The following is a 17,277-nucleotide window of genomic DNA, read 5'->3' on the forward strand; positions in this document are numbered from 1 at the left end:
ACCCGCAGAGCCACACTCCACATAGAGAATAATGGGGCCTCCAGCACCGACCTCCACCCACAGAGCCGCACTCCACATAGAGAATAATGGGGCCTCCAGCACCGACCTCCACCCGCAGAGCCTCACTCCACATGGAGAATAATGGAGCCTCCAGCACCGACCTCCACCCGCAGAGCCACACTCCACATAGAGAATGGAGCCTCCAGCACCGACCTCCACCCGCAGAGCCACACTCCACATGGAGAATAATGGAGCCTCCAGCACCGACCTCCACCCACAGAGCCGCACTCCACATAGAGAATAATGGGGCCTCCAGCACTGACCTCCACCCACAGAGCCGCACTCCACATAGAGAATAATGGAGCCTCCAGCACTGACCTCCACCCACAGAGCCGCACTCCACATAGAGAATAATGGGGCCTCCAGCACCGACCTCCACCCACAGAGCCGCACTCCACATAGAGAATAATGGGGCCTCCAGCACCGACCTCCACCCGCAGAGCCTCACTCCACATGGAGAATAATGGAGCTTCCAGCACCGACCTCCACCCGCAGAGCCACACTCCACATAGAGAATGGAGCCTCCAGCACCGACCTCCACCCGCAGAGCCACACTCCACATAGAGAATAATGGAGCCTCCAGCACCGACCTCCACCCGCAGAGCCACACTCCACATGGAGAATAATGGAGCCTCCAGCACCGACCTCCACCCACAGAGCCGCACTCCACATAGAGAATAATGGGGCCTCCAGCACCGACCTCCACCCACAGAGCCGCACTCCACATAGAGAATAATGGAGCCTCCAGCACCGACCTCCACCCACAGAGCCGCACTCCACATAGAGAATAATGGAGCCTCCAGCACCGACCTCCACCCGCAGAGCCGCACTCCACATAGAGAATAATGAGGCCTCCAGCACCGACCTCCACCCGCAGAGCCACACTCCACATAGAGAATAATGGAGCCTCCAGCACCGACCTCCACCTGCAGAGCCGCACTCCACATAGAGAATAATGGGGCCTCCAGCACCGACCTCCACCCGCAGAGCCGCACTCCACAGAGAATAATGGAGCCTCCAGCACCGACCTCCACGCGCAGAGCCGCACTCCACATAGAGAATAATGGGGCCTCCAGCACCGACCTCCACCCGCAGAGCCACACTCCACATAGAGAATAATGGGGCCTCCAGCACCGACCTCCACCCGCAGAGCCGCACTCCACATACATGGCTGCTCTCAGTGCTCTGTGCTGTGCGCACAGGACCTGTGATGAGGTCACAGGAGGGGAGGAGACAGGGGTCACATGATCGGGGCCCTGACACCTTACCTCCTGTGATCTCATCACAAGCCTTTGCACGCTACCAGCAGCATCAGCGTTCACGCTACTTGTAGATGCTGCTGGTAGCAGAGCACATAATGCTGCCCCCACGGTCACTCACTTTTAGGTGGGGAGAAGATGGAGTGCCATTGCAGCAGCCAGCAGGAATGTGGTGGGGGCCCCCTTAGAAGCTCTTGTGGTGGGGGCCCCGGGGCTGAAGCCCCGCCTGCCCTGCCTATAATCCGGCCCTGCGCGGTGGCGGATTATAATGGGGCAATTTACTGGCCTGGGCTGTGGGCCCCTTAACCCCACTGGGCCCGGGGCAACTGCCCAAATTGACCTCATTATAATCCGCCACTGCCGACAAGCATTGTGTCATTTGGAAATCATCCTGATTTGATTGCATCTTTATGATATTACTGTACTGTACAAACAGCCATTTGAGATTCCCAGATGCTATTTGAGCGATTTCACTGTCCAAGTGGCCCTGAAAGAGAATGTGTCAATCACATGCAGTCCAATCTGTGGACAGCTTGTGACAGAGAAGGTGAAGCTGAGCAGAATGATATACTGAATCTTTTCAAACAATCCCTTATAATTCATATTTTATTAATTGAAATGCCTGGTGTTTGTTTACATACGAGTCCGGTGGCTGATCCTATTCAGTGGCTTACCAATATCGCTGCATGCACAGACATACAGAGAAAACTGTCAATTACGGAGTAGGACCACCCCTGGACTCATGTATTCAAACGCCATGGATTTGTGAGACTAAAACAAAATGTTTTACGGCTATTTTTTCCACAAAATGTACATCAATCTGATCAGCTCCGCCTGCTCTATACCATCCTGCCTGGAAATCAGATACCATTTTCAACATGTCATGTTTCTTTTTAACCCTTAATTTAACCTTTATTGTTTTTGGGTGCAGCAGAAACACACAACACAACGTCATATCATGCAAAGAGTTCCATTTCATAGTTTATTTGGTATCATCCATTTCATGCTCAGACATGAATCCTTGCACCACTACTCCTCAAACACTTGAGTTGAGCTCTTCTGTAATACTTAAACTCAGATTGTCGGAAATACTGGAATTTGGATCCTCAGTTTCATTGGAGCTTGAAACTTCAGCCATAATAGGACTGAGTTCCTGTATAATGCTGGAACTTGGTTCTTCGGAAAAACTAGAAAAAGATTCGTCAACAACACTAGAGTTATGTTCTTCTATTAAACTAGAACTGATTTCGGAATGGTTATAATAGATGTCTTCTGTGTAGCTGGAATTTAGTTCTACAGTTTGAGAGGAACTAGACTCATTCAAGTCACCTGAATGTACGCTACCATCATGATATATAGCCTCACTACGATCATAGTCCTCATTGTTGGGGATATTTGGAAAGGTTGACCCTGCATCTTCTGTTGTGCTATGTGGCTGTTCAATTTCAGTTTCTTCTTGGTATTCTGAAGAAAGAGAGGGCAAAACATTGTTCTTGATCGCACATTTTATCTCCATATGTTCAGAAACTTTAATTTCCAGAGTCTTCTTAAAGATAGTTAACATGCCCTCATTATGTTCATAGTCCTCATTTTCAGGGCTATTCGTAAATGTTGGCGCTGCATCTTGTGCCATGTCATGTGGTTCTTCAATTTCAGCTTCTTCTTGGTATTCATTGTTCATGGTTGCACATTTTATCTCCATATGTTTGGAAGCTTTCATTGCCTGCATCTTCTTAAAGATAGTTAACATGCCCTCATTATGATCATAGTCCTCATTTTCAGGGCTATTCGTAAATGTTGGCCCTGCATTTTGTGCCATGTCATGTGGTTCTTCAGTTTCAGCTTCTTCTTGGTATTCATTGTTCATGGTTGCACATTTTATCTCCATATGTTTGGAAGCCTTCATTGCCTGCATCTTCTTAAAGATAGTTAACATGCCCTCATTATGATCATAGTCCTCATTATTGGGGATATTCATAAAGGTTGGTCCTACATCTTGTGCCATGTCATGCAGTTGTTCAATTTCAACCTCTTCTTGGTATTCTGAACAAAGTGGGGGCAGAACATTTTCAGAACCTTCAATTTCCTGCATCTTCTTAAAGATAGCCCTCATTGTTAAGGGAATTGACATGCAACTGAGAAAGAAAAAAATATAAATTGTAAGCAAGCCATGAATAAACAGTTTTCTTTTAATCATTTGTATAGAATTTAATTTTGACATTGTATATTTATTGATATTCCAATGTCACATCGAGAAAGCATTGATCATGTTGTGACATATGCTGGCCATATCCCACAATGTGTAACCACTGAATTGTCTGTATGAAGCGGATACATATTAAAGCATTTATTATCCACCTATTAGACAAAGGGCAGATCAGAAGAGAATGGACAGTGGAGACCCTAATCAATCACCATTTTGCGTAGTACCATAGACTAAATATCTGATACTTATTACAATGATACTTGTACATGAAAATTGTAGAATGGGATGGACACAAAATAGTAAGTATTTACCTTTCCAGAACTTTCATGATGAATTCAGTGTTGCAAGGTGAAGGTGGGTCTGATGAGTTAGTGAAGAGACTGCACACCAATTTCCTGTGGCTCAAGACATCAACGACAACTACAGAAACATATGTGAAATGTTACTTTTCACAAGTCAAGATGGACAGAAGTAGATCAAATACAATGATCTTAGTGTAATTTTTTTTCCATTTCTCAGTTTTAACCCCTTCCTGACATCAGACGTACTATCCCGTCCATGGGACCCAGGCCCCTATGCCCATGGACGGGATAGTACGTCTAGCGCGATCAGCGGCGCCCACGTGGTGAGCGCCGCTGATGGCGGCCGGGTGTCAGCTGATTATCACAGCTGACACCCGGCACTATGTGTCAGGGGCGGTCACGGACCGCCCCCGACACGATAACCCCTTGCACACCGCGATCAAACATGATCGCGGTGTACCGGGAGTTAAAGGGAAGCATCGGCAGGGAGGGGGCTCCCTCCGTGCTTCCCTGAGCCCCCCCACGGCAGCGCAATGTGCAGCACTGCTGCGGGGGACTCCTTTTCTCCAGGCCCCCGGATCCAAGATGGCGACGGGGGCCTTCGGGGGCCTGGAGGAAGCTGGCCTCCTCAGTGCCTGCAAAGCGCAGGCATGAGGAAGCCTTGTGCACTGCCTGTGACAGATTGCTGATCTGTCACAGTGATCTGTGATGTGACAGATCAGCGATGTCTCACCTGGGACTATGTAAGTAAAAAAAAAATTAAAAAAAAAGTGTAAAAATAATTTTTTTTTAAAAAATCGCCAAATAAATTAGTAAAAAAAAAAAAAAAAATATTGCCCAATAAATTCATTTTTTGAAATTAAAAAAACCCCAAAGCAATAAAAGTACACATATTAGGTATCACTGCGTCCGTAACGACCCGCCCTATAAAACTGTCCCATTAGTTAACCCCTTTAGCGAACCCCTTAAAAAATAAAAATAAAAAACGAAGCAAAAAATAATGATTTATTATCATACCACCAAACAAAAAGTGTAATAACGCGCGATCAAAAAGACGCATATAAATTTCCATGGTACCGCTGAAAACGTCATCTTATCCCGCAAAAAACGAGCTGCCACACAGCATCATCAGCGAAAAAATAAAAAAAAGTTATAGCTCGCAGAATAAAGTGAAGCAAAAATAATTATTTTTTATATAAAATAGTTTTCATTGCATAAAACCGACAAAACATAAAAAAAGACCTAAATGAGGTATCGCTGTAACCGTACTGACCCGAAGAATAAAACCGCTTTATCAATTTTACCGCACGCGGAACGGTGTAAACGCACCCCCCCAAAAGAAATTCATGAAACGCTGTTTTTTGTTCATTCTGCGTCCCAAAAATCGGAATAAAAAGCGATCAAAAAATGTCACGTGCCCGAAAATGGTACCAATAAAAACGTCAACTCGTCCCGCAAAAAATAAGACCTCACATGACTCGGTGGGTCAAAATACGGAAAAATTATAGCTCTCAATATGTGGTGATGCAAAAACTATTTTTACAATAAAAAGCGTCTTTTAGCGTGCGACAGCTGCCAAAAATAAAAACCGCCATAAATAGTAAATCAAACCCCCCCGTTATCACCCCCTTAGTTAGGGAAAAATAATAAAATTAAAAAAATGTATTTATTTCCATTTTTCCATTAGGGCTAGGGCTAGGGCTAGGGCTGTGTTGGGGTTCGGGTTGGAGTTAGAATTGGGGGTTTCCACTGTTTGGGCACATCAGGGGCTCTCCAAATGCAACATTGCGTCTGATCTCAATTCCAGCCAATTCTGAGTTGAAAAAGTCATATGGTGCTCCTTCCCTTCCAAGCTCTGCCATGCGCCCAAACAGTGTTTTACCCACACATGTAGGGTATCAGCCTACTCAGGACAAATTGCAAAACAATTTTTGGGGTCCATTTTCTCCTGTTACCCTTAGGAAAATAAAAAATTGGGGGCAAAAATATCATTTTTGTGGAAAAAAATGATTTTTTTATTTTCACGTCCGAGCGTTATAAACTTCTGTGAAGCACTTGGGGGTTCAAAGTGCTCACCACACATCTAGATAAGTGCCGTGGGGGGGGGGGTCTAGTGTCCAAAATGGGGTCACTTGTTGGGAGTTTCAATAGTTTAGGTACATCAGGGGCTCTCCAAAGGCAACATGACACCCGCAGACCATTCCATCAATGTCTGCATTCCAAAACGTCACTACTTCCCTTCCGAGCCCTGACGTGTGTCCATACAGTAGTTTTCTCCCACATATGGAGTGTCAGCTTACTCAGGACAAATTGGACAACAACTTTTGGGGTTCAATTTCTCCTGTTACCCCCTTGGGAAAATAAAAAAATTGGGGAATAATTGATCATGTTTGTGGAAAAAATACGATTTTTTTATTTTCATGCCCTGGCATTATAAACTTCTGTGAAGCCCTTGGGGGTTCAAAGTGCTCACCTCACTTCTAGATAAGTTCCTTAGGGGGTCTAGTTTTCAAAATGGGGTCATTTGTGGGGAGTTTCCACTGTTTAGGTACATTAGGGGCTCTCCAAAGGCAACATGACACCCGCAGACCATTCCATCAATGTCTGCATTCCAAAACGTCACTATTTCCCTTCCGATCCCCGACGTGTTCCCATACAGTAGTTTTCTCCCACATATGGGGTATCAGCATACTCAGGACAAATTGGACACCAACTTTTGGGGTTCAATTTCTCCTGTTACCTTGGGAAAATAAAAAAAATGGTGACTAAAAGATCATGTTTGTGGAAAAAATACGAATTTTTTATTTTCACGCCCGGGGGGGGTCTAGTTTTCAAAATGGTGTCATTTGTGGGGGGTTTCCACTGTTTAGGTACATCAGGGGTTTTCCAATCGCGACATGGTGTCCGATCTCAATTCCAGCCAAAAACGTCAAATGGCGCTGCTTCCCTTCTGAGCTCTGCCATGCGCCCAAATAGTGGTTTACCTCCACATGTGGGGTATCAGCATACTCAGGACAAATTGCACAATAACTTTTAGGGTCCTGTTACCCTTGGGAAAATAAAAATTGGGGTGAAAAGATCATTTTTGTGGAAAAAATATGATTTTTTAATTGTACCGCTGTACATTATAAACTTCTGTAAAGCCCTTGTGGGTTCAAAGTTCTCACCACATATCTAGATAAGTTCCTTGGGGGTCTAGTTTCCAAAATGGGGTCACTTGTAGGGGGTTTCCACTGTTTAGGTACATCAGGGACTCTCCAAACGTGACATGGTGTCCGATCTGAATTCCAGCCAATTTTGCATTGAAAAAGTCAAACGGCGCTCCTTCCATTCTGAGCTCTGCCATGCGCCGAAACAGTCGTTCCCCCCCACAAATCAGGTATCAGCGTACTCAGGACAAATTGCACAATAACTTTTGCAGTCCAATTTCTCCTGTTACCCTTGGTAAAATAAAAAAAATTGAACCTGAAGTATTTTTTTTGTGAAAAAAAGTTAGATGTTCATTTTTTTTAAATATTCAAAAAAATTCCTGTGACACACCTAAGGGGTTAATAAACTTCTTGAATGTGGTTTTGAGCACCTTAAGGGGTGCAGTTTTTAGAATGGTGTCACTTTTGGGTATTTTCTATCATATAGACCCCTCAAAGTGGCTTCAAATGTGATGTGGTCCTAAAAATAAAATGGTGTTGTAAAAATGAGAAATCGCTGGTCAACTTTTAACCCTTATAACTTCCTAACAAAAAAAAAATTTTGGTTCCAAAATTGTGCTGATGTAAAGTAAACATGTGGGAAATGTTAGTTATCAAGTTTTTTGTGTGCCGTATCTCTGTGATTTAAGGGCATAAAAATTCAAAGTTGGAAAATTGCGAAATTTTCAAGATTTTTGCCAAATTTCCGTTTTTTCACAAATAAACGCAAGTTATTTTAAAGAAATTTTACCACTAACATGAAGTACAATATGTCATGAGAAAACATTGTCAGAATCACCGGGATCCATAGAAGCATTCCAGAGTTATGACCTCATAAAGGTACAGTGGTCAGAATTGTAAAAATTGGCCCGGTCATGAACGTGCAAACCACCCTTGGGGGTGAAGGGGTTAAACCTACATATAACTGAATGTTTTAATTTATAGTTAAAGACGACTGGTCACCAAATTGAATGATAGTTTTTGCTCCTTTTTTACCCCCGATGCACCGTTATTGTTCCAGAGTGGAGGCCTTATTTTTATTTACTAGTAATTTTTGTTGGCTTTACCAAAGGGGTATTGCACAAAAGATAATAATGCAAAGTAGCCTGAAGGCATCCCAGAGAATCCTGTGACCAATACCTCCTTTTTGTAAAGGCCATAAAAATTAACACCAAATATAAAAGCCCATATCTCTGGAACTGTATGGCAGATTTAACCCCTTCACGACTTTTGCCACACCAATAGCGTCATGGTTGGATAGGGGTTCCAGACCTTTCACTTATGGGTAAGTCATGACGATTGTGCGGTGCACAAGGGCTGCATCCATTGCATCCATGCGTCCGCCACAAGGAGCTCAGCTTACGTGATAGCTGAGCCCCAGCTGTTACGGCCAGGAGCAGTGCCCACACGCCCCAGGGACATTTAACCCCCTAAATACTGCATTCGATAGCGATCATAGCATTTAGTAGGCTTGGAAAAGGTGGTGGCTCCCTCTCCGTTCCTATTGGTGCCCCGCGACGTCATCGTAAGGGTCCAATTGTTCCATTGCAACTCAAGGGAGTTATGATGATCTCTGGACCTTGTTAGACTATGCCAGGAAGCAAACCAAGAAAGCAGAAAAACATTAACCCCTAAAAAATACCTTTTAATTCAATAATTAAAACATCATAGTAGGTTATCCTAAATACAAGAGGGTTTAGGGCCTATACAAGTACCCAATACAAATATAAAGGGTAAATATGTTAAGTAGGGGAAAACTAATCTTACCCTACAGGGCCCTAACAGAAGCCCTACCTGACTCCGGAGGTTGGCACCCTAGTTGTTGACGATGTGGCGCCCCCGCTCAATGGCGGTAGCCCTAGAAGACCCTGTATATCAATATTTAAAAATTTTGTCGTCTTAGCCCACCCCCGCAAATAAATCATTCACTCTAGTGTCTCACCCACTATAACCATATTGGACAGGTATTTGTGTCATCTATTCTCCTCTGCATTCCCAAAGAACCCCTTTAACTATTACCTTATGGGAAAAATACAATTCATAATAAAGGGAGCCGCACAGGCAGGGCCGGTTCCGGGTTTTTGTGGGCCCCGGGCGAAAGTCTCCGTGGGCCCCTCTAAGACATACCACGATTTATGATGCACAGATGTCATAGGTATAATACAATACCAAACATTTTACTTACTTCTTGCATTACATGAGTGATATCTATTGTAAATTCCAAAAGATCTCAGAAACCAAGATATCCTCGCAGCGCACAGTGCATTCGCTGGGGGGGGGGGGGGGATTTAAAAGTCTGTAGTCACAGAGTGGCAGCACACTTTTCATTTTAGACCAAACAGTGTAGTCCTCCATACAGTGTTATGGGCAGCACATAGTCCTCCATACAGTGTTATGGGCACCACATAGTCCTCCATACAATGTTATGGGCACCACATAGTGCTCCATACAGAATTGTGGGCACCACATGGTGCGCCATACAGTGTTGTGGGCACCACATAGTGCACCATACAGTGTTGTGAGCACCACATAGTGCGCCATACAGTGTTGTGGGCACCACATAGTGCGCCATACAGTGTTGTGGGCACCACATAGTGCTCCATACAGTGTTATGGACACCACATAGTGCTCCATACAGTGTTATGGGCACCACATAGTGCTCCATACAGTGTTATGGGCACCACATAGTGCTCCATACAGGTTAATGGACCCCACAGTTTGCTCCATACAGTATAATGGCCCCATATAATGCTCTATACAGAATAATGGACCCCATATATTGCTCCATAGAGAATAATGGGTCCCATATAATTCTCCATACTTAAATAGTCAAATACTCACCCCTTCTCATCCTTAGCTGGCTGAAGCTCTCATCTCTGCCCGAAGTAGTTGATGCTGGCCCTCCTGACAGGCCCCCTATGCCCTCCAACCCACCAGCATTAGACTATTTGTTGCCAAGTACCCTTCCTAATCATCCCTCTATAATGTTTAATACCTAGATCCAGGTTTTAAAAGAAAGGTTTATAAACTTTGTATTTCATATGCTAATTAGGCATTTGACTAGTCGATGGGGCATTTATTTCCCCAGACTAGTCATCCCTCTTTGCATTATCATGCCTCTGTGATAGGCGTTATCGCCAACTCTCTTCAAAACTCATGCATGTGCATGGCTTTCTTTGCCCACATCATTGCTCCTCTTAAGCCAGATGTATACTTCTCAATTCCAGAGGCATACATGTCCGGATGTGAAGACGACATTAAACACTAAAGAGGGCTGGTTAAGCAGAATATTTAGCAATAAATGCTGGTGGGTAGGAGGGCATGGGGGTCCTGTCAGGTTCCCATTAGAAACAAGATACATACCACATGAGAGACTGTCGCCATTAGGATGTTGGAAGGAAATACAGATTCTTAAATCTTTTTGCAAGGAGACCTCAAAGTGTAGCATATCCGTATGATCTGAAAAGATGAAAGCATAATACATGTGACAAGTTCAACAAACCAAGACAGTCTCAAACAAAATTTCATCAAAAAGGAATTATAAAAAAAACCATGTAGTGTTAGTTGTACGTAGGGAAGGATAGGGAATTTTTAATTCAAGTAGATTAGAAAATCATTTAGATTATGACATTAAATAGGGATTTACTATGAAAATTAGATGGAATTTGGACAACCCCTTAAACCCCTTCACGACATGACGCCATATGTCGTGTCCCTGTCTTTGATGCAGGCTCACACACCAAGCCCACATTTAATCAGTCATCGTGCCGTTAACAGCTGTGGCTGTTAACATGTTATATTTCGCTGTCAATATCTGATAGCAGCACTTACCACGCGCCAGCAGGGGGGCTCGTCATTGCCCGTTTCCATTGGCATGCTCGTGATGTGAGCGCGGGTTGCAAATGGGTTGTCATGACAGCCGGAGGTCCCTATGCCTATCATAACAATCCTCATTTGAAAGTGTGTCTGGCGTTCATTGATTGGTATCTGTGCTCTTTTACTGACATGTGGAATTCTATTGCCTGGTCAGTTTTAAAATATAGCGAATATAGTAAATAAAACACCAAAAAAAAAAAAAATTTGTGAAATTGTACTTTGTTTTGCAATTTCAACGCCCTCGGAGTTTGTTCTCGTTTTCCAATACACTTTATGGTAGAATGAATGGTGTTGTAAAAAGTACAAATCGTCCCGCAAAAAAAAAAAAAAAAAAAAAACCACACAAGCCCTCATATGGCCATATTGGCAGAAAAATACTAAAGTTATAGCTCTTGGAAGAAGGGGATGAAAAAATAATGAAAAATCATCCGGGGATGAAGGAGAAAAGACGTATTACTTGCCGGTAATGCTCTTTTAATGAGGCCACGACAGCACCCACTCGAGAGCGGGATCCGCCCATAGGAACAGGAAACCTACAGAAATAAAAAAGGGGCGGTCCGCCTCTCCTCAGTTGGATTTCAGAGTACCCGGAGGACCACCAATTATTAGGCAAACCATCGTTCAATAAATTAACTTAACTCTATATCTAAGCAAGTGTATACATGCTATGTTAACTTCTAGGGAGGGTGCTGTCGTGGACTCATTAAAAGAGCATTACCAGTAAGTAATCCGACTTTTTACCCTTCGCCACGACAGCACCCACTGGAGAGACTTTCAGAGACCTTCACCTGGGAGGCACCACTGTGCCGAGGACAGCTCTACCAAAGGCTAGGTCAGAGGAGGATGATAAATCGAGCCTGTAGTGGTTATAAAAGGTAGAATAAGTCGACCAAGTTGCGGCCTTACATATAGACTCGATTGCAACGTCTCCCCTTTCCGCCCAGGAGGATGCCATAGCCCTGGCGGAATGTGCCCTGATACCCTCCGGAGGATCTTCATTTTTCGCGGAGTATGCCAGACAGATCCCGTCCCTAATCCACCAGGATAGAGTACCCCTCATGACTCCATACCCCTTCTTTTCAGCCCTGGAAGGATATAAATAGAACCCTACTCTTCTTCCAGTTTCTAGACCTCTCAATATATTTTTATACTACTCTTCTCACGTCTAGGGTGTGGAATTGTTCTTCTGGAGTGGAAGGGTCACTAAAGAATGAGGGGAGGTGGATTTCTTGTGATCTGTGAAGTCTCCCCACTACCTATGGTAGATATGAGGGGTCAACCGATCCTGGAATGTCAATAGGAACGGAGGATCTATAGATAGTGCCTGTATGTCGCTGACTCTCCTTGCTGAATTTAGTGCCACTAAAAGCACAGTCTTTAGAGATAGGCATTTAAGTGATACTGAATCTAATGGTTCGAAGGGATTCCCTGTTACGGCATCCAGGACCAGGTTTAAGTCCCAGGGGTGAACCCTAGACATGTGAACAGGGTTAATATGTTCACAGGCGGTGATGAATCTGGATATCCATCTGTTGCCTGCCACATTATAACTATAAAGGGCCCCTAGAGCAGATACCTGGACCTTCAGTGTATTGACAGATAGCCCTAGATCTCTTCCCTTTTGTAGGAATTCTAGGATGGATACTATCAGAATTTCTCTAAAGTCGGGACCTGCGTGGAAGTCTAGGAATTTTCTCCATATTCTAGTATAAAATTTTTGTAGTAGTCAGCTTTCGACTTTGTAGGAGAGTCTTGACTAACCCCTCCATGAACCCCCTTGATCTTAGCATTTGCCTCTCAAGTTCCAAGCCGTCAAGTGGAGGCTGACCACTTGAGGATGGAAGAATGGCCCGAGAGAGTAGTTTGGGAGTTGACGGGAGAACCCAAGGGTCTGACACGGACATGGTCTGTAGCCATGAGAACCATGGCCTCTTGGGCCAAAATGGTGCTCTCAAAATTATTCTTGCCTTCTCTGCCCTGATTTTGCTGAGGACTTGAGGCAGCAGTATAGTCGGAGGGAAGGCATATGCCAGTTCGAACTGCCAAGGGGCTTGAAGAGCGTCTAGAATTTCCAGTTGGTCTGCCACATTCAGGGAGGTGAACCTTCGCACTTGCCTGTTGTCTCTCGTGGCGAAGAGATCTACTTGGGGAAGGCCCCATAGTGACACGATGTTCTTGAATATCTGGCAACTCAGACACCATTCTCATTGCCGTAATGTGTGTCGGCTTAGGAAATCTGCCTCCAAATTGTCTCTTCCTCTGATGTAGAGTGCCAAAAGAGACAATAATTACTTTTTGGCTAAGGAAAAAATTCTTCTTGCGGAAGACAGACTGATCGAGTTCCGCCCTGCTTGTACAGATATGCCACCACTGTGGTGTTGTCGCAAAGGATTCTCATATGTTCTCCTCGAAGCTGCAGAAGAAAGTGATATAACGCATAACTGACCGCATTTAAATTTTTTTTTTTTTTTTTAAGTTCGAGGAATCCTGCAGCTCTTCACTACCCCACCGACCTTGGGAAAAAGCTTCTCCCATGTGAGCACCCCATCCTGTAGGGCTGGCGTCGGTAGTCACAATACGGGAAGGTGTTATTACCCAAGGAACCCCTCCCGATAGGTGATAGTCATCTAACCACCACGCTAGGGAAGTTAGGACTATTTGAGACAAGGTAATTTTCTTTTCAAGATGACCTTGTGTACGAGTATCCTCTAGGAGAATCTGGTGTAATTCCCAGGTATGGAACTAGTCCCACCGGACCGCCGGGATACAAGAGGTAAGAGATCCTAACAGGGACATCGCTTCCCTCTAAGACATACAGTATATGGTTTGTCTATTGCTGTTCTAATTTTCATTTTTATCATTGAGATCTTTACCTGCGGTAGCAGACATTTTTGACTTGTGGAGTCTAACTGAAGACCTAAGGAGGACAGACTGTGGCACGATTCTGGCCTTCTTGAAGTTTATAATCCAACCTAGAGCCTGTAGGGACGAGATCGTGTCAGCTACTTGCATACTACATTGTTTAGCCGAGTTTGCTTCTATCAAGAAGTTGTCGAGATAAGGAATTATCAAAGTGTTCTTCTGACGTAGGAAGGTTATCACCTCCAGCATCACCTTTGTAAAGCTTTGCAGTGCAATGGAGAGGGCGAATGGCATAGCTGTAAACTGGAAATGGTGTATGATGCCATCGAGGGAGACTGCCATTCTGATCTCTGTAATGGATGGGAAGATGGTAATAAGCATCTTTTAAATCTAAGCCGTCCATCATACATTTAGGGAAAAGAAGCTTAATGGTAGACCCGATTGATTCTATCTTAAATCCATGATTATAAATGAATGTATTTAATTTTTTTGATTGATGATTGTCCTGAATGAGCCATCAGGCTTAGGGACCAGGAATAAAGAGGAATAAAATCCTCTCCCTTCCTGTTCTTTTGGCACTTGGATTAGTACATTTTTGGCCATTAAGCTTTGAATCTCAACTTTGAGGGACTGCTGTTGTATTGGCGAGTTGAAAGATGTTAAAATAAATGAGTCATGGGGCACCTGATGAAATTCCATTTTTAACCCATGCTGCTTAATTATGTTCAGGATCCAAGAACTGGCTGTTATTTTTTCCTATTCTTGGAAAAAGAACTTCAGTCTTCCTCCTACTGGGGGGCTGGTTTTTCAGTATTTATCCTTTCAGAAGGAGGATCCTCTAAATATGGTACGTTTGTTTTTGTCCTCCTTCGTGGACCAATGGTTTTGATTTTCCCGTGGTCTTCCCCTACCAAATGGCCACCTCCTGAATGCCCTCCTATAAGATGGAAGAGAGGGGTTAGGAAAGCCTTGTTTCCTTTCCTTTGCCTTGGTGAGGATGTCATCTAGGGTCTTTCCAAAAAGAAACTCACCCTCACAAGGGATAGAGCAGAGCTTTGATTTGGACTGCGTGTCCCCGTTCCAACTTTTGAGTCCCCAGGGCACTCCTGGTGATGTTAAGTAAGCCTATCCTGGCTGCTAGATGCAATGAGTCAGCTGAAGCGTCGGCTATGAATGCTGCTGCACCCCGGAATAAGGGGATGGCGGCTTGTAATTTGTCCCTGGAGATCTTCTGGTCTATTTGCTGGTCGAGTTGATCAATCAAGGCCAGCATAGAACGGGCCGTAAAAAGTGCTAGCCACTGCTGGCTTAAACATGCCAGTGGCTGCCTCCCAAGCCTTTTTAGTGAGGCATCTGCTTTACGGTCGAGTGGATCCTTTAATATTCCTGCATCCTCTACCGGCAAAGATGATTACTTTGAGGTCGAGGCGACAGCTGCATCAACTTTTGGGACTTTAATCAAAGGTAGCAGCTCCTCATTGCTAAAGAGGTATCTCCTTTTTGAGGCTGAAGGCAGGTAACCTCTTTGATCTTGTTTCTCCCAGTCTTTTTTAATCAAGGATTTGACAGTCGGAATCACGGGAAAGGCTCTTCTCTTTCTTTTTGCTAGACCGGCAAACATTACATCCTGTGTTGTTTGTGGTCCCTTTGTCTTTGTGCACCCCATAGTGGTTCTGATGGTTTGAACTAAATTATCCATACTTTCTAGAGGAAAGCATGAACGTACTCCCTGATCATTATCAGAGTCTGAACTGGATATGATCAGCTGTTCACTCTTGCCATGAATAGGTACACTGCATGGCTTGCTGCATGGCTTCGCTAATACATTTTTTACACAGCCTTTTGGAGTAGGAGTCAGGGAGGGGACGTCTACAAAGGGCACATTCCTTATTTTTTGTTTTTTCTTAGTCTAAGGAAGGAGAGCCATAGCGAGAGAAGGGAAAGAAAGAGACTGTCAGCTTGATAGGCAGAGAGTAGAACACTCACCCAGTGAAGCTGTAGGTACCAGATCAAGAGGCTGAGGTACAGATTTGGCATGGCTTCTGTGGCTCCTGTCTGTGGAGCCCCTGTTGGAATGGTCCTTGGACAAGCCTGCTGCAGTATCACCTGCCGGGAGATGCATGCTTTGTCCTGGAGACAACATGCTTGCACCATCAAGCCCAGCACTGGGGCTTTTAAATGAGGACCTTCCATGGTCCACCGCCGCCTGTCCCGCCTTCCGGTTACCCCCCCAGAAGTTCCATCCTTTTTTCCTCCTGAGGTAGGGCCGTATACCGTATTCCTTGGGGAACTCCCTCTGTAACCCGGAAGTTCCCTCTTTACTCCCGGGGGGCGGGAGTGTCTCTCGGCATATGCACGGTCCCGCACTGCCCCCAGGACCACGCGCTCCACCCAGCTGGGGAACCCCCCCTGGTGACCCGGAAGCTCCCCCCTTAGCATTTCTGGGGCGGCAGCGCTGTCTGTATGTGCATGGTCCCGCCATGCTCCCAGGACCTGCGCGCACCTCCCGCCGCATGATTCTTCAGTGACCCGGAAGCTCCCCCTTACCATCTCCAGGCAGTGGCTGTATGCACACAGTCCCGCAATGCTCCCGGGACCGCGCCGAAGCCAACCAGGGGGACGGAGGTCAGAATCCCCCCCTCTGGCCACATGCTCCCACGCAGGGTGGGATGGCTCCATCTGGATCCCAATTGCGTGTCTTCAGTGTGAATCCTGGGTGGCCTCCCCCAGACCTGGCGTTCAGCTACTGACCAGACGAGGGGGAGCCAGACTACAGCACTTCCCCGACATTGCTTCTAGACCGCAGCCCCTGCCGTTCTCATAGATACTGCACAGGCGGCATGCTGGTCCAGGTACATTTCTCTTGTAGGGAATATTCCTGCGGTTCCCATAGGAAAAGGAAACCAACTGAGGAGGAGAGGTGGACCGCCCCTTTTATTTCTGTAGGTTTCCTGTTCCTATGGGCGGATCCCTCTCTCCAGTGGGTGCTGTCGTGGCGAAGGGTAAAAAATCAGTATGAGAAGCATGTATTGAGAACCTATTCATTTTCTAAAAAAAAAAAAAAAAAATAATCAGTGCAACCACATGAAGGGGTTAAGTGATGTGCAAATGAAGCTAGAAATGCCCTGGGCAGGACAAGTACTTCCAGTGTCTCACCTCTCCTCCATTCTATTTCCACCTTACTGTTGGTGATGGATATGCTGCAGTGCTAACTGTCAAGTGCATAGTGGAGGGCAGAGAATCAGGCCACATTCACATATTCAGCATCTTGTCAGTATGTTACATCAGTATGTGCAAGTCAAAAATCAAGAGCGAAAGATAAAAGTATCATAGAAACACGTCACAACTTTTGCATTTTTTTTTTACTCAACTCCTGGTTTTGGTTTTACAAAAACTGGTGTGAAATACTGACTACAACACTCCCATGTGAACATGGCCTTAGCTGGAGAATTGAGCTTGGAGCCAAGGAAGTGGAAGGGCTCTGTCCTGCACAGAACACTTCCTTTAATTTTTTTTTTTTAAAT

The 17,277-nt window shown here is 45.0% G+C and overlaps 1 protein-coding gene across 2 annotated transcripts in view; it reads right to left on the bottom strand.

Annotated features, from left to right (window-relative positions):
* Window positions 1-2,273: 2,273 nt before the first annotated feature.
* LOC141052725 (mediator of RNA polymerase II transcription subunit 1-like) overlaps window positions 2,274-17,277 on the bottom strand; it is a 163,832-nt gene continuing 148,828 nt past the window's right edge. For both annotated transcript variants that reach the window (XM_073550008.1, XM_073550009.1), the window contains 3 exons: window positions 10,379-10,474; window positions 3,837-3,945; window positions 2,274-3,454 (listed from right to left, as the gene is read on the bottom strand). In XM_073550008.1, coding sequence (XP_073406109.1) covers window positions 2,356-3,454; window positions 3,837-3,945; window positions 10,379-10,474 — 1,304 coding nt within the window. In that variant the 3' untranslated portion in view covers window positions 2,274-2,355. The remainder of the gene's footprint in view (window positions 3,455-3,836; window positions 3,946-10,378; window positions 10,475-17,277) is intronic.

Source organism: Dendrobates tinctorius, unplaced genomic scaffold, assembly GCF_039654945.1.
Source record: "Dendrobates tinctorius isolate UK_male_01 unplaced genomic scaffold, ASM3965494v1 ptg000162l, whole genome shotgun sequence".
In the NCBI taxonomy this organism is placed as follows: Eukaryota; Metazoa; Chordata; class Amphibia; order Anura; family Dendrobatidae; genus Dendrobates; species Dendrobates tinctorius.